This window comes from Grampus griseus (assembly GCF_964374135.1).
Source record: "Grampus griseus genome assembly, chromosome: 10".
NCBI lineage: Eukaryota > Metazoa > Chordata > Mammalia > Artiodactyla > Delphinidae > Grampus > Grampus griseus.
This window is the reverse complement of record NC_139004.1, coordinates 29,724,101-29,746,090: the sequence shown is the minus strand read 5'-3', so window position 1 is coordinate 29,746,090 and position 21,990 is coordinate 29,724,101. Positions and strand designations below refer to the sequence as shown.

The 21,990-nt window shown below is 44.4% G+C and overlaps 1 protein-coding gene across 3 annotated transcripts in view; it reads left to right on the top strand.

Annotated features, from left to right (window-relative positions):
- RUNX2 (RUNX family transcription factor 2) overlaps positions 1-21,990 on the top strand; it is a gene marked incomplete at both ends in the record, with an annotated part of 209,389 nt that overhangs the window by 147,310 nt on the left and 40,089 nt on the right. The window contains one exon of one of the 3 annotated variants that reach the window (XM_082664616.1): positions 9,591-9,764. The exons of the other annotated variants lie outside the window; for them this stretch is intronic. Coding sequence (XP_082520742.1) covers positions 9,591-9,764 — 174 coding nt within the window. The remainder of the gene's footprint in view (positions 1-9,590; positions 9,765-21,990) is intronic. 3 annotated transcript variants of the gene reach the window in all.

Here is a 21,990-nt window from a genome sequence, read left to right as displayed (position 1 = left end):
TTTTTTTTTTGGCGGCACGCGGGCCTCTCACTGTTGTGGCCTCTCCCGTTGCGGAGCACAGGCTCCGGGCGCGCAGGCTCAGCGGCCATGGCTCACGGGCCCAGCCGCTCCACGGCACGTGGGATTCTCCCGGACCGGGACACGAACCCGTGTCCCCTGCATCGGCAGGCGGACTCTCAACCACTGCGCTACCAGGGAAGACCACTTTACATTTTTAAAATCCTTTTTTCTCCTTACCTCCCGTGAATTTCTCTTTCTTTAGATATTTCAGGTTGCTTGACTCCATTATTTCAAGAAACAGGATTGTACTCTAAGCATATGTTTTTCAGGGGTTATTCCCTGGTGAGCGACTGTCCTTTCTTCCAGATACTTATTCTTTGATTGTCGGGATCTGCCACAGCCTAAAATCTAAAAATTATAGAGTAACTTGCATTTATATACATGCGAATGAATATCTCACAATTCTTTCATTTGTGTATTTATCGAAAGATCTTGAATTCTTTAACCTTTAGAAGCCTACATTTTGAAAGAGGCTGTCCTTCAATGATCTCTCTCATGCATCTAATTATATTTAAAAAATGACTCCATACGAATTTGGAAGAGTGAACTTTTTACTCACTGATCTAAACTGGCGCCTCTTATTATTAAAAGAAAGCAAATTCAAGCTTTTAACATTTTTTTCTATGAACTGGAGTTCCTAGAATATTTCTATGGAGTCTATGGCTTAACTATGTAATTATGTCTCTTGAGTAGATTATGTTTTTCTTCCCATAATTATGTTTTTACCCAAGAGACTTGGAAGGCTTCAGACCTCTCTTGGGTGAAATTGTTCTTCTTCTCTTCTTTCCTGATAAACTCTGAATTCTACATGCCTGACTGTTCAAGGGCTCGAAAGAGAGCTCTTGAAGATATGTGGTAGTGATTATCATTTTTTTTTCCTTTAGAAATTGGTTTATATATTAAGAAGGCCCTTAGAGGGAAGATCTGTTAGTTCATTTTTGAAATGCCATCAGAGAAGAATCTCCTGGAAGGGGATTTGTTTATGATCTGTGGTCCTCTGTCTGAAGCCACACACTAACAGTGGTCTAGGGCTGTCTTGTCTCACAGGCCATCCTGTGTGAGCTCTGGGGCCCCATGCACACATCATATTCCACGGCTGCTAATTTCCAGTGGCTCGGAGGGGCTCCAGGCCTTCCTTAAACATGAAGACAGTTTCTTAGTCCATTTCATTATTCTAGTCCCGAAATAGTTTTTGACCTGAACCAGACAGCATAGTCTTAGGAAAAAGGATGACTCAGCAGCCTTTCCCAGCAAAGATTAGAGACTCATCAATTTTACTGTGGGAAATGTTGCCCAATAACCAGCCTTTTTTTCCCCCCCTCCTCTCTGACTTTTACTGGACAAAAGGAGAGATAATTCTAAATGTAACAATGTTCTTATTTACTAATTTAACAAGTATTTGTTGTGTGCCTTCTCTGTACCTAGGCTCAAATTTACGTGTTAGATGTAGGACGTGACACCCATCCTCAGGGGGTTCACAGTCAAGTCCAGGAGAATCTAAGATATTAGGGTTTGAAATTTTATATAAATATTTTATATCAATTCACAGAGAGTTAATGCTTACTGAATGCCTACTACACTTAAGTATAACCACATGTAGTGGACAAAAAGCAGTTGTAGCTGCTCTCCGTTTGCTGTGATAGAAACCAGAGGGCTCACCGAGGCCCTAGAGACAGAAAAGACCAGAACAAATGTGGTGACCAGGTTGAGACTGGGAAGGGATTTGGCCAAATGGAGGTGCTGGGGAGAGAGGCAGTTCTGAGTGGAGGAGGCGGCTTGGGCAAAGGCACGGGGACTCTGAAGAACTGTGGGGAGTCCAGTGTGAGTGGGGCACAGGCCGGGAGCAGTATGGTTGGAGCCGTTGGAAGAAAGTGTGATAAGGTCCATTGAGACCGTCTTTTCCAGGTTCTCGTTTACTGGGCTCAGGGGGCTCTGTTTAATTTGATAGACACTGTAAGACGACTGAAAGGGTTTGCGCAGGTACATAACGTTAATGTTAGGATTTAGGGACTGAAAGGACTTTAGAAATTATGGAAACGAACTCTTCGTTTTTGCTAGGTCTCAGAGAGTTCCATTAAACCCTTCCTGTGGTCATACAGCTGGTTGGTGCCCTTTCATATATGCCAGCCTGCTGCTCTGGTATCTTAACCACAAGTGAGAGGTTAGGAGTGGTCCTAGTGGGAATGGAAACTAGGGGCTCATCCCTGTAGATGGGCTAGACCTGCAGAAACTACAGGCATGGGCTTGACCGGATGCTGGGGTCTAGGAAAGGGAGGTGGAAAAGACCTAGGCTGGATTTTGAGCCTGGGAGACTAGAAAACAGTTATATTAATGGAAACAGGGAAATTAGAGGAGAAGCTGGTTGGGACTGTTTGTAGTGGCACAGGGAGGTGTGTCAGGGAGAGGCAAAGAACTTATCTAAACATTGGGTGCATGACAAGGGTACAGGTCTTCGATTTTTAGACTTTCACAAACCGCCAGTGAAATGTAATCATCTGAATGTAAACAGATAAGAGTTTCACTTTTCTCAATAGTATTTTCATTTTCACATGTATGTAGGAATGCAGAAAATCAAGGTTTTTAACCTAGAGCCTCAATAAGGTATTTGGATCCAAACTCTGCATGGCTTCCCTAAGAACTCACTTGAGTCTGTGTCATCTTCCATTTTTGCGGGAATGTAGTGGCTGTCATCCTCAGAGGTAAAATTCCAAGTAATTTCATTTGGAATTGAGTTATGACTTTAAAATTAGTCAACCTGTTCCCTAACCCCTCCCTGCAAACACTCTTTCATGTGCCACTTTCAGGGTAGAGAGATTAGAATTGAAGGCATCATTTTTGTCCCCCCAGAACTGCTGTGGAATAGCATCTCTGTTGCATATAACCAATTTACTCTGAAAAATGGTAATTCTAGTTCACGTCCTCTTCCGTTTTCTTTTTTACTCTCTAAGTCATCGTCACAACATTCTTAGATGGTTCTACCCTGTGGCTTGAGCCCTAGGGTATTGGACCAGATCTCATTCTGTCACTTGACTTGCTGGCAGCAAAGTTAGCTCATGTCTTCCCAGACCCCCCTCTCCTCCAGGTAGGCCTGACGGCATGGCACAGGAGTCTCAGGGGCTGCCAAAGTGTTGTTTTATTGGTCAGGGGATGAAAAGATCTGTCTTAAAAGACAGATTTCCATATATATTGCATCGTTGAAAAGAATTAATGTTGTCAAATGAGAAGTGTCAAGTGATTCGAAGATGGTTTGCCTCTGGTTAGGTTAATATCACATATATGTTCAGCACCATCTTGTCTCACAGGACGTCTATTATCATGGTTCTGTCATTTGTCCTCCAACTAGCTTTTCTCCTTCCTTCTCTGCTTATCAGCATCCTCTTGCACCTTCAAGGACGTAATGATCTCATCGGTGAGGGTTTCCTCTTCCCTGTTAGTCAGCATCAGTTGTTCCCCTGTTCTTCCAATGGCATTTTATTACTTTTTAAAGTTTTTTTTTTATTGTGAAAAATTTCAGACATACATTAAAAGAGATTATATTTCATAAAAACCCCAGGTACCCATCGCCTTGTTTTATAATTAATAGCATTTTGCTGTATTTGTTATTTTGCCGAAATATTTTAGAGCAAATACCAGACATCAGGACATTTAACCTCTAGTTACCCGTTCTAAAACCTAAGGGCATACTACTCTTACATAATCACCAAAAGCACCTCTTCCTTAATATTTTGAAATAGTCCATATTTATATTTTTTCAATTGATCCCCAAACTGTAGCATTTCAGTGATTGTCTCACACAGTCCTTTGCAGTTAGACTTAACTTGCCTTTCTTCCCTACTAGACTGTGCACTGCTTGAGGGCAACGATGTTATCTTTATATATTTTCTCCCCGCTCCTCCTTAAAATGCCTAGCGAGACTCACATGGTAGATGCCCAGCACACACTAGCTAGACTAACTGACCTGAATTTGGACGCCATACTGATTCCTGATTGATGCTTTATTGCAGATCTGCCTTTTAACTTTATTTTATTTAAACATTGTATCTTCCTGATACCCAGGATACAAGTAGCTAAATACCTAATAAAATAAGTGAGTGTTTAAAACTGATTAAAAATACTACTGTAAAGAGAGGAGCTGTCAAACATCATGCCCTAGTGACCAGCAAAATGACCCTTCTGTGCCACGTGAGAGCGAAGGGGCTGTGACACGCCCTGCCTGTTGTGAAAGGCGTACTCTTCTGTTAAGTGCACTTGGGCATCCTTCAAGAGGGCTCACTAATTGGCGTACTGCATCACGCTGTGAATACAGGGCACAGAGCGTGAGGTTCTGGCTGGGCGCCCACCCGCCTCTCCAGAGTTGTGAAGCGGTGCTCAATTGACTTTTATAAAAATGGGCGAAATGGGTTACATCAGAGTGGCACGTTTGTTTTTGTAGTTCACATACCACGGTTTCAGAGTCTTCACGGACCAGTTTCAGAAGCGTGATTTTTTAAGCAGAAGTTCTAAGGGCAACATTACCAACTTTCACCGTGGGTGAGTTGCCCTTGGACTGAAAGAGCTGGGTGGGGAAGAATGGGACCATTAGACTATTGGTTGGTGACTTAACCGTTCCTCATGCGTCTTTGCTCTAGGGATGTGTGAATACTGTGACCCTTCCACCACACTTTCTTCTTGTGCCCCTGAATTTGTTGCAACAAAAGTCATATTCAGCCAAACACACTGAACTTTTTGAATGAAATTTGTTCTGAAAACTACTTTTTTTTCCACTTGAAATTCACTTTTGACTGTGATTTTTTCTGAATGACTGATGATGTGCTGTTTTAATCTAAAACAAGCTGGTTGGCAAATGGGAGGGAAAAGAGTCCCAGACCAGCAGTCAGAAGACCTGAGTTCTCGTCCTGCCACTAACTATGTGACTTTGGGCAAGTCACTTCCCCTCTCAGGGACTCAGAGTCCTCTCTGTTAAAGAAGTACACTGCTCTAAAACTGAGAGTCAAAATGATTTCTCTTGTCCTTTTCAGCTCTATGATTCTAAATGACTTGCAGCAATGCTTAAGAATTATAGTAAGAGCAAATGCAGCTTTTTCAGAAAGCAAGCAAAAAAGCTTTCACTTAAATGAACGTTCTTCAGGGAAATTTCTTAGGAAACATCAATAAAGGCTGGTCTCTAAAAAAGGGGTTTCCCTGCTGGATTCACAAGACTGCCAAATAAGAAGGGAATAGTTTTTCTGGGAAAGATAGTGCTATAATATGATATCCTGGGCCAGAAAAATTTCTCTCAACCAAGACATTTATCTAAAAGAGGAGAACATTCATTCATTTATTGTATAAACATTTATTGAGCACCTACTGTACGGCAGGGACTGAACTGGGTTGTGAGAATTACAGCTGTAAACATGCCAGAGCAGTCGTTCTTGTTGGACTCATAGTCTTGCAGGGGAGACAAATCAATGCATGAGATAATTACAGATTGTGGTTACAGCCGTCAAGGAAATAAACAGGGTGTGCTCGAGGGGAGGGCACCTATTCTGGGTCTAGTAGGCAGGCACCTCTCATAGGAGGTGGTGTTCACCCTGAGGTCTAAGGGATGAGAAGGAGTGGGCTGTACAGAGAATCCCGGGGAGAGCATTTCAGGAAAATGGAAAAGTCCTGGAATGGGACACTAAGGGAGACAATGGCAGAGGCCCAGAGAGACATGATGGGGTCCTGGGTGAGGGTTGTGCTGGTGGAACTGAACAGATTCGAGATAGACTTTCAAGATGGAAATGACAAAATCTGTTAATGGATTGAATGTGGGGAGTGAGGGATAAGGGGAAATCAAGGGAAGTGTTAAGGTTTTTGGCTTAAGGGACTGAGTGACTGGTACTGAGATGGGGGACTCTTAGGGAGGAACAGGGTTTCTTGGAGAGAAGAAGCAAGAATTGTGTCTTAAATATGCTGATTTTAAGATACCTTTGAGATGTCCCAGGGGAGAGTCAAAGTCAAGTAGGCAGAGGGACACACAAACCTGGAACTCAGGACAGAGGTCAGGGCTCACCCTAGCGATCGGGGAGGCATGGACGTGAGTCGGTGGCCTTGAGTGAGTGGGGTTGTGGGATCGTCCTGGGCTGTGGCTCTCTACCTCAGCTGCACGTTGGACTATGTCGTGAGCTTTTAAAGAATAACTTTCCCCAGGACCGTCTTCCAGACCTCCCGATTTAATTGAGCTGATGGACATCTATATTTTTCAAAGCTCCGTAGAGAACATTTTTATTCAGCTTGGATGGGAGAGCCACTGATCAAGGCAGGCAGTGCAACTAGAAAAGGAGATCCAGGACCGAGCTTTTGCATAGTCTTAGATATGCAAGACTGTGCAACGTGGAGACAGCAGTTCTCCATTCTTTATAGCTTCCTCCTGCTTGGAAGATCCACTCTCTGGCCCTTTGGATGAGGTTTGGTTCTCCCTGTACCGTGGCAGAGTACCCTGTCCTGGATTGAAGTCGGTGTACCCTTTGTCTTCCCAGTCCCCAGTTTCCGAAGGGACGGCTTGGGTGCTGAGGACTTAAGTATGTCTTCTTTCAGCCCGTCATTCCTGTGTCACCCTGATGTGGTTTAGTGGTAGCAGTTATTTGTCATGGTTGAAAGATGAAGAACCCGATCGGCTTTTGCTCTTCATTCTCCTGCAAGAATTTTATTGTGGTCGTGGTGGTGGCTGTGAAGGGGCAGACATTCTAGGAAGAAAAATGGGTATGTTTTTTGTACAGATGCAGCTGCAGATAGATGTTCCCCGAATTACTCTAAGGTGTGTGTAGATACTCGGTAGCTTGCCTTCGAAGATCATTTCCAAAAGGTGATTGAGGCTTTTCCAATTTCACCTGCTCTTAAATTTCTCACACACATCCGTACTCCTCCAGGTTCTTTATTCTTGCCTACGACCTCCTATCACTGCCCCGAAGCACCGGACTCAGAGAAAATAAACGTGTCCTCACGCATTTGTGTACTGAGTTCACATCTCATTCGGTCTCCATGAAAACCTAACGAAAGGGCTGTAGAAAGCAGAGGCAAAGCTTATTAAATTTTCTTGTGACCCATGGCCCACATAAAGCCTCAGTATGTAAAGGAACCATGCAAGATCGTGTAGCCCTCCCCGCTCCCCCAGCCCTCAGGGAATCTGCCATTCCAAAAATATGGCCTATTAAATAACTTCCAGGGACAATTCCATAAGCTTTCTTGTTAATGTTTACAGCTGTATCAACACCACAGCAATCCTTTATTTTTTTTGGTATGTGTATGAGGAACAGAATCCATGGATCTAAGTGTGACAAGTACTGTACGATTCTCTAATCGTGAACCTTGTAAGACACAGCGAGGTATAGTGATGGAAGTTTGTTTAGGGTAATGGGTGAGCTGTTAACTTTGTAACTGAATCCTTGCTGCTGCTTCTGCCTGCCTTGAAAAACAGCCTGACACCTCCCAGGGCTTAGTCCTCAGGTGCCTCACTTTGGCGATCTGAATATTTTCAGTCCTTCGTAGCAGCTGGGAGAGGAAGGGAGAAGCTGGGGTCCAGCATGGATGGTGCCACATGGTGTATGGAAGGCTGAGTCCACTAGGACGCGGGCTGCATCCTGGTCCAGGCTGAGCTAGTCAGTAGCTAAGACCCATGGGCTAGTTGTTTTCTCTCTGCAGGCCTTGGTCACTTCATCTGTGAACACCTCACTTCCTGGGGTCTGGGGGCTGTGTTGGGTAATCCCTAATAGATTTAGGGATTACTCCTTTAGAGTTTTTGTGTTGGGTAATCCCTAATAGATTTAGGGAATAATCCTTTAGATTTCTAAAATCTATGTGTAATATGGATTAAAAAGTCCTAAATGGTGGGGAAAACGACTATCAGTAAGCAATGAGTTTCCCTAGTTTTTCCTGATCATTTTTCTCCCAATCTTAGCCCCTCATTTGTAGCACATGCCCCAGACTTACACTGGCAGGAAATAGGGTGGTGGGTGCATTTCAGTTAATGGGCCTTAGTTGGAACATGTTTGGCTGGGGAGACAGCTACACTCCTATTACCAAACCTTGGCTTCCTGTCTGTTTTCTTTGGGCTGGGTAGGCAATGAAAAAGGAGACAGGAAAATACATTTGGGGGCAAGTAAAATAAGGAATTTGTCTTAGGAAGACAGCTTATAGTTGGGAAATTCTAATGTTCAGCTTAACCCTGTCCTGATATATTCCTCTTGTCCTGTACTAAGTGGGAGATGAGGTGTTCTTGCTACTTGTGGAATCTACCTTGCCATTCTCGAAGGCTCTTAATAATCCTCCTTCAAGGGTTTCTTCTGTTATAGATACTACTCCTAATGCCCTTAACTTTTCCTGCAAATTCTTACTCTAGTCATCATCTGAAACGGCTCTTCTTTGAATCAGCTTCCGTTACTTAACATTTTACTAAACTGTTGGGGCAACGTACCAGGGCTTCACTGGTACGGAACATGGAAGATATTTCTGTTTAGGCAGTAGGCATTATTGTACTCGTTCACCATAGTCCCACTCTACGGCTTCACACTTAACTAACGTCACATCAAGCTTCAGGTGTTTTCCAGTTATACCTGCACCAAGGCAATACCATGCTCTTTGCTAGGAATGATTGGATGATTTTTAAAAAGTCTTAGTACCTTGGTTATATTTCAACTTACATAGTTCTTGAATATCTAGAATTTCTGTGGATTTTACACTTGAATAAACTAGAAGAGAGACCAAGTGAGGTTTTTGTTTTTGTTTTTTTAAATAGTGGATTCTCCACATTCACAGGGTAACCCAAAGGGTAGTTTTCAGTTTCTCTTACAGAACCACAGCACTAGATTTAAAATAAAAAAAGCATTCTCTCTGATTTAACATAGTTTATTATGCGCTTTCAGGCTTTGGCGTATCACAAAATGTCCACATTCCTCTCGAGGATTTGAGTTTCCTTGCCTGTATTTCTGTTTTCCTCTTAAAGGGGTTTCTCGGTTTGAGTTTTCATTTTTCAGAAAGGAGTCTCCATAAGGTACAGTGGTAACATAAAAAAGAAAAAGTCACTTATGGTCATCACGGAAGTGTCCCTTTAACAGACGTGTTTGTCTCTGTTTCTGCCCCAAGTATGGCCCACTGTGTGTCCCATGCACAGATTCTCAACTTTCAGGGGAGGTTTCCTCCTTCATGAAATGAGCAAACACAGCCCAGGACACAGTCACCTTTCCCAGCCTCCCCGAGAGGCCAGAGGGGGCGCCCAGAGAGTCCCTCTTGGGCTCTGGTGTCTGGGCCTCACCGCTGATACTTGGCCCCGAGTCACCCTCTGGGCCCCTCCGCTCTCCATTCCTAGAACAGAACCAGGGATGCTTGCCACCGGACGATGCTTATCACAAAGCCCTTTGAAATGGGAGGCATTATATAGACGCATCATTATAAAGATCAGTATTGACGATTCCTTCGCTTAAACCCCTAGTATGTATGTTCACGTATCTATTTAGCATGGTCAATTGTTCAGCTAATTAATATGCTTTTATTTTATGATTTGCTGTTTCCAGGGCACAGACAGAAGCTTGATGACTCTAAACCTAGTTTGTTCTCTGACCGCCTCAGTGATTTAGGGCGCATTCCTCATCCCAGTATGAGAGTAGGTGTCCCGCCTCAGAACCCACGGCCCTCCCTGAACTCTGCACCAAGTCCTTTTAATCCACAAGGACAGAGTCAGATTACAGGTAAGACAGACTCATAGGTCTCACTTTCGCAGACTCCGGCAGGCTGGGGGTGAGGGGCTGCCTGACAGATGAGACGCGTTCACTTCAAAGCTTCTGGAGCTGGGAAATGGCTTATGATGAAAGAAATCAACACTTGAAGACACTGGCCTTCTTTTTTTTTCTTTTTAATAAAAACCAAATACCAGTATCCACTAACTTTGGGATAAAATTTGGGGGAAGTTTCTACTGATGCTGTCCTCTGTAGCGATGTCAGTCTGCACACTGGTGGGACGGTAATACCATGCTGTCTGGGAGAATGTTTGTTGTCGGTTTCTATATTGTGTCCAGGTGGTGCAGGGGATAACATCACACCCTCACTGTTGGAAAATTAGCATTACCATCTCAGATCTGGGCTAATGTTTCCTACATGTATAACTGTTTCATTAAGTTGGCTGGAAAATTGCCCTGGGCTAACAGGTAGCCTTAATTGCTGGTTATAAGGCAAGACCAAGGAGCGGCCCATCGGGCAGACAGAAGTCCCCTCTGATTCACATTGAGCTCCCGTTCTCCATGTGACATTTCTCTTTATGCATTCCAGTGTGCTTCTTGCTTTGCCTTTCTTCTTAAAAATTAATATCAGCATCGCATTACAGACCAATCATTCACATTTGGTGCGTTAAGACTCCCAACCCTTTTTTTTTTCCTGCCCCACTTGGGCAAAAGCAGATCTTCCTGTAGGACTAGTCTGCTTGCTTTTATGCCATGGTGACAAGAGAGTGTGCTAATCATCATAGGTCTTTCATTTGCAGATCACAGTACTGAGAGCAGCAAGGAACTCAACATGTCATCTAGTTACTATTGTTGGCAGAGCGACTAGATGGGAAGGAAAATAACTCAAAATGTACAATAAACTCTCAACTTGGATCTTGTCTAATGGTTAGGTTTTTGTCTGTAGCCGTTAGGTTTTGAGTGTCTTTAACGGTTTATAAGCATAATTGTTTATAAACGAAATTACCTGCCTCTCCTTCTGTCCTGCCCTTATTAGGTATATGTCTTTTTGGATATTTACTTAGGTTTCTGTGGGTCTATGTGTATTAGTCTGAATATATGGATATGCCTGAGTATGTATTTTTTAAATAATGTAGAACTATAAAAATAAAATATCTAAACACTGAAGAGAACCAGATATCTGCATGAGAGAAGAAACATAGAACGCTGTGAAGAATAGCCATGTGTTAGGTTTAAATAAATCTCCAGTTATTGAAATGTAGGAGTCAGGTTAGTGTGTTCACTAGACATGGGTCCTTGATGAAAATGCCAGGGTGAAATTCACACCAACTTGTGAATTTGAAGCTTGTCGCTATGCGGCGTGCTACTACATTTAAAGTAATGGACTGAATTTTTTTATTTTTTATTTTTTTATTGACATATAGTTTTTACAATATTATATTAGTTTCAGATGTACAACGTAGTGATTCAAAATTTTTATTGATTATACTCTGTTTATAGTTATTATAAAATATTGGCTGTTTTCGCCATGCTATACAATACATCCTTATGGCTTATTTATTTTATATACAGTAGTTTGTTAAAGTGATGGATTTTAGATCATTGATTAAGGTTCATAATAGCTGTACTTTTGTCTTTATAGTAATCCTTAGATTCTGTGTGTGTGTGTGTGTGTGTGTATGTGTAGAAGTATGTGTATACATATATAGAAGTGTTTATATATGATTTGTAAGGGTCTTATGATGGCTAATAAGATATATATAAGAAAAATATATGTTCTATGATTTGGCAACCCCTGGGTTCTTTAAATGTGTGATTTCTATATTTTAATCCTTAACTGTTTACTAATTATATTTTGCTGATGGCTAAAGCCTTTAAAATGGCCTTCGGAACCTGTGTGCTGCTAGATTCATTTAAGAAGAAGCTTTTCTCAAGGCTTTGTCCTCAAACCTAAAGATGACACCAGAAAATAGGACCCAGAGGACATTTTAGAATCCAAAGCTACCCTAGATATCATTAACCGAAAGCTAGGTAAACGTTGTGAAGAGGATCTACATTTTAGCAGCACCTCTGACCCCACATATGAGTGCAGAGAGGGAGGCTCCAAGGAGGCCCGGGGCACGTTGCTGCCGGATGAGCATGTGAGCCGAGCAAAAGCCTGGCCACCTCCACCAACCATGCTCACCTCCAGGCATCAGCCTCCTCCCCGTCAGGAGGCTCACGGAAGTTAAGCTCCTTGTCTGCAGTTTTTTTTTTTTTTTTTTTTTTTTGCGGTACGTGGACCTCTCACTGTTGTGGCCTCTCCCGTTGCAGAGCACAGGCTCCGGACGCGCAGGCTCAGTGGCCATGGCTCACGGGCCCAGCCGCTCCGCGGCATGTGGGATCTTCCCGGACCGGGGCACGAACCCGTGTCCCCTGCATCGGCAGGCGGACTCTCAACCACTGCGCCGCCAGGGAAGCCCCTTGTCTGCAGTTTTACAACACGTTAGTGACAGAGCAGAATTCGGTCTCTTGACTCCTAAGGCAGTATGTTTGGTCTTATACCATATCATGCTGCAATTCCATCATGATCATTTAAAAACAGTATTTCAATATTCACTGGATGTATTCTTAAAAACGAAAATATCACTTTCTGGAATTATAGTACAAGAGTATTAGCTCTGCGTTTTGGGATGATGGCATCAGTAGAACTGATTCATAGATGAATCTCCTCATTTTTTAAAGTATCCACAAGGTATTGGGCCCTACAACTTCCTTGAGCTTTCCAAATTTGCGGACTTACACACACATTCATGCTGCCCCTACCCACTGTTGGCCACATGCCCTTTCTTTAAACCCCCGCATGTCGTCAGTGAGACAATACAAGTATCTACCCATAACCAAAGATGTGCGGAGTTCTACAATGACCTGGATTATTAGGACAACCCAGAAACATCCGTCGCAGCAGCAACTTCAAAGTGAATTGAATAGATCATTTTTTTCTCCCTGGATTCATTTTCTTATTTATTTAATAAGTGTAAGTTAGAGTGAACCACATGTAGAGAATTGGGTCTTAGGGAACATGGGGGAGAGCAGAAAAGTTCTGTCCTTGAGTTAAAGTCTAAGTGAAGAGTTATCTTTCCCAGCCCTTGTACAGCCACATTCTATCCCAAGGCTATAATGTACACGTCTTCCCTCTGTACCCCCTGACTTACACTGTTCTATCTATGGCGGTCTCTTTCTGTTGACAAGATCCACCCATCCTTCAAGGTCACTGTTATCTTCTTCATGAAAGTCTTGGAACCTTCATCTAGAGGCTGCTTCTCCATCCTCTAAGCTTCAGTTGAGATAGCCTTACTTTATGGCTTCTGTATCTCCCCTCTAGATTAGAAATTCTCTGAGGGATTTATTCCAGGCGTTTATTTTCTTTTGTGCCTAGCACAGTGGTAGCTAGCGTCTCATTAAATGTCGAATGAATGAAAGTTTAGATAAGAAGAAATCATTGCAAGAAGGGTTGGACTATCATGCCTGGTTCGTGTTGACCGTTCTTTCTGATTTCCCACCCCAGGGTGCCTTTGTTCCCTTCCGATGAACAATAACAGCAGAAATCACATTTCAGTAGAACACGTACGTACACGTACACGTACATTTCAGTAGAACACGTACATTTCAGTAGAACACGTACATTTCAGTAGAACTATGTAACCATGTATGTAGAACACGTACATGGTTAAACCATTTGGTATCATTTCAGTTTAGGGTCTACATTTTCACATGATTAAATTTCAATTCTCCTTAAGAGACTGGATTTTGTAACTTCTTTGCAATATGCCACACCTGCATTTTAGTTCACGTAATCCTTTGGCTAAAGGTATTTGTAACAGAAAGGGCCCAGTTATCTCTCATCGACCGGCTTGGCTCTCTTGATATCTCAAGCTCTTACCCCCAAACTGTAGACAGTGATCATGGTTGTATAGTCACTGTGAGTTCTCCTACATGCCAGCATAGAAGGCAAGTCGAACTCGCAGAAAAGTGAAATGAAATTAGGAATTGTAAAGTGAAGAAGTCCTAAGCCTTTAGTGTTTCATATTAGTGTGTCTTACAGTTCCTAGGGCTCAAGGTCCTGGCCATATGGTGGGCTGGCTTCTTTGCAGTGCAGGTCTGACCTGTCACTCTGTTGAGGTCTTTAATGGTGACGTTCTGCCTGAGGGCCCAGGGCCTCCCCATGGCTTCCTGAGGAATTTGCTTCCTCTGCACCTCTTTTTTTTTTTAAAATATTTCAGACATCGGTTGCCTGTCTCTGGGTGCTAGGAAACACCTAGCTTGTCACAAATGTCCACTTCTTTTGATTCAGAGCATGGTGGTAGCAGTGCAGTAGGGAGACTGTGCTAGGAGATGTTGCTCAAGATAAGCACTGTTTTGAACTCAGTACTCTCTGGGTGGGTGAGCCGCATCTAGAGGATAAAAAAGCTGACTCAGGCCCTTGGTGGATTGGGAAATTCATGTAACCTTGGGGGTGGGCATTCTGCGATTTTATTGAGTGATTATTTTTTGCCAGGCATTAATGTAAGAGAACAAGATAGTGTAGTTACTCTTCACCAGGGGCTCACATTTTAGTGACATAGAGTCAGCGATTGGGTCAATAAGCATACATGCAAGGTAATTTCAGATAATAACAGAAGCTTTGGGGAAGTGAAATAGAGTGGTGGGAGAGAGAGCAGTGTAGGGAGGGAAGAAGCTAATTTTGGTTGGAAAGTTTGAAGAGCTTTGCAGATCTCTGAGGAACAGCATTTCTGGCCAAGGGGAAACTCAGGCAAAGGCTCTCAGGGAGCAGTGATGCGGTGTGTGCAGGGGACAGAAAGGTCAGGATAGGTAGAGCGGAGTGAAAAAGGGGAGCGGGCAGGGGCTCGATTAAGGAGAGTCTTCAAGGCCCTGGTAAGGAGTGTGGGTTTTGTCCAGACCACAGTGGGGCGCTATTGAAGGATGTGAAGCAAGAGAATGACATTATCTTATTCACATGCTTTTAAGAACTCCTTTGGCTGCTGTGTGAAGCATGGATCATAAGGGGGCAGTGGTAGGAGCAGGGTCATCCTTTAGGAAGTGACTGCAGTAGCCCCAGAGGGAATGAAGGATGGTCGCATTCAGAACTCAGGTCAAATGTTGTCACCTCTGTCGGGCTTCTTCCAGCCCACCCAAGCTGAGTCTAAGGCTCCCACACCACCGTTGCACGTGGTGACAGTTATTTGTGTACACGTCTGTCTCCTCCGTCGGAGTTTGAACTTTCAAAGTCTAGGGCCATGTTTTACTGACCTCTGTGTCCCTGTTGTCTTCTGTGGTGCCCACTGCTTGGTGACTTTCGGTTTGGTGATGAATGGATGAACCGGTGTTTGACTTCTTCAGGAAGTGTGACCCATTATTATCCTACCCTGAATATTTTTCTGGTACCTATTTGAGTGGATTACTCTTAGCTGCCATTTGTTGACTGTGTGTCGTGTAGCAGGCATTTCTCACAACGGGTTCTATGAGATGGGTAGCGTTGTTGTAAAAACCGAGGGTCCGAGAGGCTAGTAACTTGCTCAAGGTCCCACTTACACACCAGTGAGTCATAAATATAGGAATTAAGGCCAGATTTATGTAGCTGGGGGGTCCTGTGCACTCAACCACCAGGCACCCTCAGGAGGCTGCAGCGTACGTCCCGCTTGGCCCCGTTTCCTCCCATTTCAGACTTTCATTTGTGCAGCTCTTTTCCATTTACAAACTAGTTTTACATAAAGTTCTCGTTAAAGCCTTAAAACAGTTCTGTAAAGTACATATTTTATAGGTGGAGGAAATGGACTCTTCGAGGAATGAGCTGCTAAAGGCCTCTTGAGCTACTGTAGTTGACTGTGAGTTCCAGACTCTTAGTGGGCAACCAGCCTCATGGCCATTGAGTCGGCCATGTTGCTGACTGTCTAAGTGGCACGTGTCCTAATGGACCAATGTCTTTTTCTTTCTCCATCAGATATTATTTAGGATCCTCAGAGACGAAATGTTCATGAAAGGGATGCATTAGGAGTATCTGAACTAAGTTTTAAAATGCAATATAATTGCTTTTGCTAATTAAAGGACAGTTCTATACGAGCCTATATTCAAGGTCACCTTTTGAGGGATATCTTGAAAATCAACTTGCCAGGCATCATGTAGGATGATGATGATCTTATCAGCAGTGACCTTGCCTGAAGAGAAGTCGTTTCCGCCCAACTTCAGTCTGCTGCTGTGTCCCCTTGGCAAACATGCCCCTTTAAGCAATAAGAGGATCCTGGCCAGCTGGGCTTCAGCTGTGTATGTGTTTGGCTGTTTTAGCCCTCAGGCCGCTGTGCTTGCACTGAGACATTTACCAGCAAAGCCTTTTAGAAATAGGAAAGCACAGCTGAGCAGCCGTGTCCCAAACTACCGTCCTATTCAAGTGCCGAGTGACCCCGCAATTCTTTCGGGTGAAAACAAGTGGGGAGGTGAAGCGGGCGAGGGTGGGTGGCGGTGGCTGTGAGTGTGAGGAGGATGAACCCACGAGGGGCACAGTGACTGTTACTGAGCAGGAAGGATGACTGCGGGTGCCTTCAGCGTGAGAAGAATTGTAGGATGTGGGGAGTGGGAGTCAAATGAGGTCCCCTGCTTTACGATCACTGTGGTCCTACTCACCTATAGGCATCTCGTGTCTTAAGGAACTGAAATCACCACACTCAAGGCAGGTGGTTGGAAGTTCTGTTCTTTCAGTTGGGTGGTGCTGTGTTTTCATTTCTGAAGTTACTGCAGAGTCTTGTCCTGTCTTCTTCCTTTGAGATCTTTTGGGCAGAATAACCAGGAAAATTTGCTGCTGCCACGCACACGTGTGAGCGGGAAAGCTCTTCAGAGGAGGTTGCTGGTTACAGTTCTTATGAAGAAATAGCACAAATCCTGTGTGTGAACACAATTTCACACCTCTTCAGCTGTGGCAGCCATCTACTAAGGAAGAGTGGAGTTCAGGTCCGGCCTGGGCTGCTTTGAAGGATAAAGCTCAGTATGACCCTGTGAAGAGCTGGCTGTCAGTGTGCTGTGTGGTCACTGCAACTGTTGGCATCATTCGTAGATGAGCTCCTTAAAGGTCTCGGGACTTCTGTCGGTTGGAATTCCCTATTAACTGAAGATGTTCTGACTTTATTACGCTTTTGGAAAAACACAAGACGGGTAATGTTCCAAGAAAAATCAATTTCTTGAGTTCCAAAATCTTGTCTTCGTAATGTTCTCCTGTCTGGAATACAAGGTGCTCAGTTAATATCGAATCATGATGAGGAGAATCGATCTCCTTCATGATGCCTCTTCTTGTCCTTCCCCAAGACTCTTCCATTTCTAGCCTGACTTAAGGACTCTGCCCAGAGGAAGTCTGGGTTTCGTTCTCTCATCCTTTTCCAAAGCATCATCTTTCTCTTTGTAGTTTTATATTTAGTTTGAGCTTTACGTATATGTATGTGTGTATATGTGTACACATATGTATGCGTGTCTTTACTAGTTGCCTAGGGACCCTTCTTGCCCCTTTTTACCTCTTGCTATGGATTCTGGGAAGAATGATCAGAATAGGAGTCGAACTTTGAATGAAATATTCAACCTCCAGGGCTACCCCAGGAGAGGGGCGAGTCAGGCATGCGGTTTGATATAGTGGATGCTCTAATTGTGTATTTTGATGCTGAATTGTGGATGGGCACCCAGGCCTTCAAACAGAGAGCTGGAGTTTATTGTACTATGTGGTATTAATAGCAGCAACATTATATTACAGATGTTATCAGTTTGAAAAGTATTTTCATTCCATTTTTTTCATTTTAATATATGCAGAAGTATTCCAGGAATAAAATTGTATGGCACTATTCCCAGTTAAGACCATCAGATTCTTTCCAGGGCTTTGTTTATTTTGATAAGGACTTGCTTTTTAACTGTTTAAAAACAGTTGGTTGTAACAGATTTCACAGAAGAGTCAGTAAGAGGACAGATTTCACAGAAGAGTCAGTATTGTGAACCCTGTTTAGCGAATAAGAAAACTTAGGCGGGCTTCCCTGGTGGCGCAGTGGTTGAGAGTCCGCCTGCCGATGCAGGGGACACGGGTTCGTGCCCCGGTCCGGGAAGATTCCACGTGCCGCGGGGCGGCTGGGCCCGTGAGCCATGGCCGCTGAGCCTGCGCGTCCGGAGCCTGTGCTCCGCAGCGGGAGAGGCCACAACAGTGAGAGGCCCGGGTACCGCAAAAAAAAAAAAAAAAAAAAAAAAAAGAGAGAGAGAAAACTTAGGCACCAGGAGATTCTGGAACTCTCAGGGCTGAAATTAGAAATCAGTGTCCCGGGAAGGTGAAGTTTGACAAGGTGGTTTTAGGTGGGGAGGGTGTAGGGGAAAGGATTAGAAGAACAGTACACCTTTGGGGCTGTCAGCAAGGTGAGTGGGGGGAAAGGAAAAAGACTTTGAGCATCACTGAGGACCCAGGTAAGGACAGAGATGCTGGGAAGAGCCAGTCAGCAGTGATTGTCTCCTGAAGTGGTTGCAGCTTGTGGACAGAAGTGGGCTCTGCAGTGGTGGATGGTCAGTGGGAATGACAGTTTCTCTAGGACTCAGTAGGACTCAGTGCAAGTCAGGGAAACGAGGAAGATGTTGAGCCACTTACCAATGTGGAAGAAAGAATGTTCTGGAGGTTGGTAGGTTAGGGTAAAGACAGAAGAACTTCTGAAGAGGAGTTGGCTCATCTTGTGACCTTGGAGAGTGAGCAACAGCTAAGCGGAAAGGTTAGGAGGAAGGACATGGGGAAATCCAAGCTTCAGTTCAGCTGGGAAGTAGGTGTCTCATGGAAAGGCTGAGGGTAGATGGGAGCTCTTGGCCATTCCTTAACCATTCCTCGTGTGACAGATGGAGGTCCCATGCCTTGTTCTGTCTTCTCCAGGGCTCTGGGCTGACCCTACCTCGAGAAAACACAACCCTCCAGCGCTGACCAGCGGGGCAGGGGTCCACTCATGCTCTGTTAATCCACCTCAAGATTGTGCTGACTTTTTGTCATCCCATCACACTGTGGCTTGCAGTCCATGAAAAACTCTGCTCTTGGGGCAGACGTCCCCTGTGCCGTCTTGGAGTTGACCAAATGCAGCGCTGTATTCTTGTTCTTTGTCGATTTCATTGTGTCACTTTCACCTCCTCCTTCCATCTTGTAGGGTTATTTTATAGCTCTGGTTCCTCATCCAGCATGTTGACTGTTTCTCCCAATTTTGTCTCATCTTGAAGCTTAGGAAGGTTGCTTTTCATTCTTAAAGACTTTGCTGAAGATGCAGGATGTAACTAGGATTATCATGCCCTTGAATATGCCACTGTGTTCCTCTCTCGAAGCTGACCATGACCCGTATCAACAGCCACTTTCTGGTGGGCCTTTTAACTACCTGTACATCGCTTTAGAGGTAAGGTGTGTATCTTGCTGAGGCCAAGATTCACAGCAGACAAAGGAGCTTTCTTTTAACCTATTGCTCTCGTAATCCTAGGAAACAAGTTTTTAGTGAACCCATTCTGCTTTCTGATAGTCACTTTGGGCATCAAGTGTGAAGTGTTGATTATACACAGGCTTTTGAAAGGGACTCAGGTGTTTTTAGTGGTCTGCAATCAATGGCTCCAGAAAACTAGCTGCAATTTAGATTTTTATCCGAGGCAATGCCATTCTCAGGAAAGGTAAATGGGGAAAGAGATAAGAGTACTGTCTATCATGTAGTAAACTTTAAAGTCACTATCTTCAAATAATAACTGTCGTGTGGATGAGGAATCCCAGGCAGCGAAGCTACGATGAGGCGTGAGTGGAGTTCCAGGGAGACACGTTTTCCTTAATACAAGGAAGAACTTTGCAGACCGTGCTCTGTCAAAGAGAAGCCCTTTGTCTGCCAGTCTCCATACATTCTTGCAATATTGTGGGGTGTAATTCATCTTGGAGCAAGAACCTGAATTCATTTAAAGCAGTGGGTTGCTCTCTCGTATCTCCTCACGTCTCTTGGGCCTTAAATTCCTCTTAAGCATGTTTGTTCTGCTCATTCTATTTGAAGGTCGTTCTTCCTGATAGGGAAGATTAATTCAGAGTAGTGTTGGGTAATTTTCCTTTCTAACGATCATCAGTAAAAATGATGCCTGTTGTTCTCAAACTTTGGCGTGTATTGGCATCACCTGGGGAGCTTGTTCCATGTACAGATGCCCAGGCTTTACCCCTGAACCAGAAAGTATGAGGTGGAGGCTGCCCAGATCGCAGCTGCAGGCCCAAGGCCCTTGATCGCAGGCTCACCCTGCCCACCCAGAGCCAATCTGGTCCAGCTGAGGCATCTCAGGACCTCAGCCCCCTGGTTGGACCATGTGCAGAGGCAGCTGAGTGCCTCAGGCTGCTTCCTGGTTCCCTGAGTGCAGCTCCTGGACTCCACCCTTGCATCTGTTTCAGCTGCTGTTTTCCCTACCCACCCTTCCCTGTGTGTGTCCTGGGCTGGACCTCTGCCCTGTTTCTATTATGATGCTGTCAGAGGGAGATTTTAAAAATGTGAATCTGATGATATCACCCCATACTTAAAAACACCCCCGTGACCTTCCGTTGCACTTTGGATAAAGACCAAAACCTCTCGCGTGACCCAGCAGGTTCTGCATAGCCTGGATCCTCCCTACCTGTTTTCCAGTCTCTTCTCACACTGTCTTGAACCTTTTGTCAGTCGTCCAACCACACTGGCTTTCTCAACTCTTCAAAAAAGCTCTGCTGCCTCCGTCCCAGGAACTTGATATATGCTGTTCGCTTTACCTAAAGCCCTCTTAACCCCACCTACATATCCACTGGACTTCTGCTTGCCCTTCTCTAATCATCTCATCGTTAGAGAAGCCTTCCCCAGCCTTGGCTGGAGTCCCCCACTGTACATTCTTATGATGCCAAGGACATCTCCTTTTTAGCACTTATCACAGTTATATGATTAGTTGATTAATGTCAGCATCTCCCACAAAACTGTAAACTCTATGAGGGCAGGCAGACTCTTTATTCACCATTAATATCTCTAGAACCTAGCAGAGTACCAGAGGAGGTACTCAATAGATATTTTTTGAACGAAGGAGTGGGAGCTAGTTCTTGGAACCATGGACAATACCATCATCCATCCGACAACAGGCTTCACCATGTCTGGGGACCTTCTGTAACATCCCGACTGCTATCATCTCACCCACTAGATGTTAATAGCCTGATTTGAACTTGAATTTCCTGCATCCACTTCAATACTGTGATTTGAACTAAGGTCACTTCCCCTGGCCAGCACCACATCCCAGTTATTTCTCAAATTCTGGTCCTACCTGTTTGTAGCTAGTTCCCTTCCCTCTGCTACCTTTACACTGAGGTCCCGGATGTGCCGAGGCTGAGGCCAGGTTAGGTGTGACATATGGTATAGCCTTTTGTTTCTTCTATTAGATTTTTCTAGGTAAATGGAGTAAGAGAATGTAAAAGTATTGTCTATCGTGTAGTAAGCTTTAAAGGCATTATCTTCAAATAATGTAATAACTGTCATGTGGACAAGGAATCCCAGGCAGCGAAGCTACAATGAGGAGTGAGTGGAGTTCCAGGGAGACATGTTTTCCTTAATACAAGGAAGAACTCTGCAGACTCTGCTCTGTCAGCGAGAAGCCCTAACTAAAAAGAAAATAAGAAAATTCCCTCATTTTCTGTAAGACAGTGATGAGTTCCTTCCAGTCCCAAATTGGTGGTACTGAGAAAAGGCACTTCTCATTACCTTGTCTTAACTTCCTTCTGGTTTTTCTTTTGACATTTTGTTAGGGGCTGTGACGTCTCAGGCTGTACCTGTCATTTCTCATTCTCTTCCCCACCATGGTCCCCTAGGATTTACTAAGTCCCCGTCCTCCCATTGTTTGTACTGACACATGACTCATCATGCCTGGTGCACCCTGCGTAGCATCCGGTTCTATCCGAACAGGTTGCTGCTTTTTTCTCAGATTTCAGCCTTAAGCTCTGGAATCGGCTGGGCTGGTGGCCTGCCGAGCGATTCTGGTGGCCACTTTAGTCAGCTGGAGAGACCGCCTGGCTGGGGACAGGAGGGGAGTCAAACTCCCGCTCTTGGTGCCTTCTCTGCCGACGTGGGCCACAACGCTCTGTGATGGGACACACCGCGAGTGTCAGCCCCCATCAGTTCCTCTCCCAGCCGCCCCAGATCAGCTCAGGGCGGCCTTGGTCCTTGCTGTTGCAACTACCGACTCCAGAAAGGAC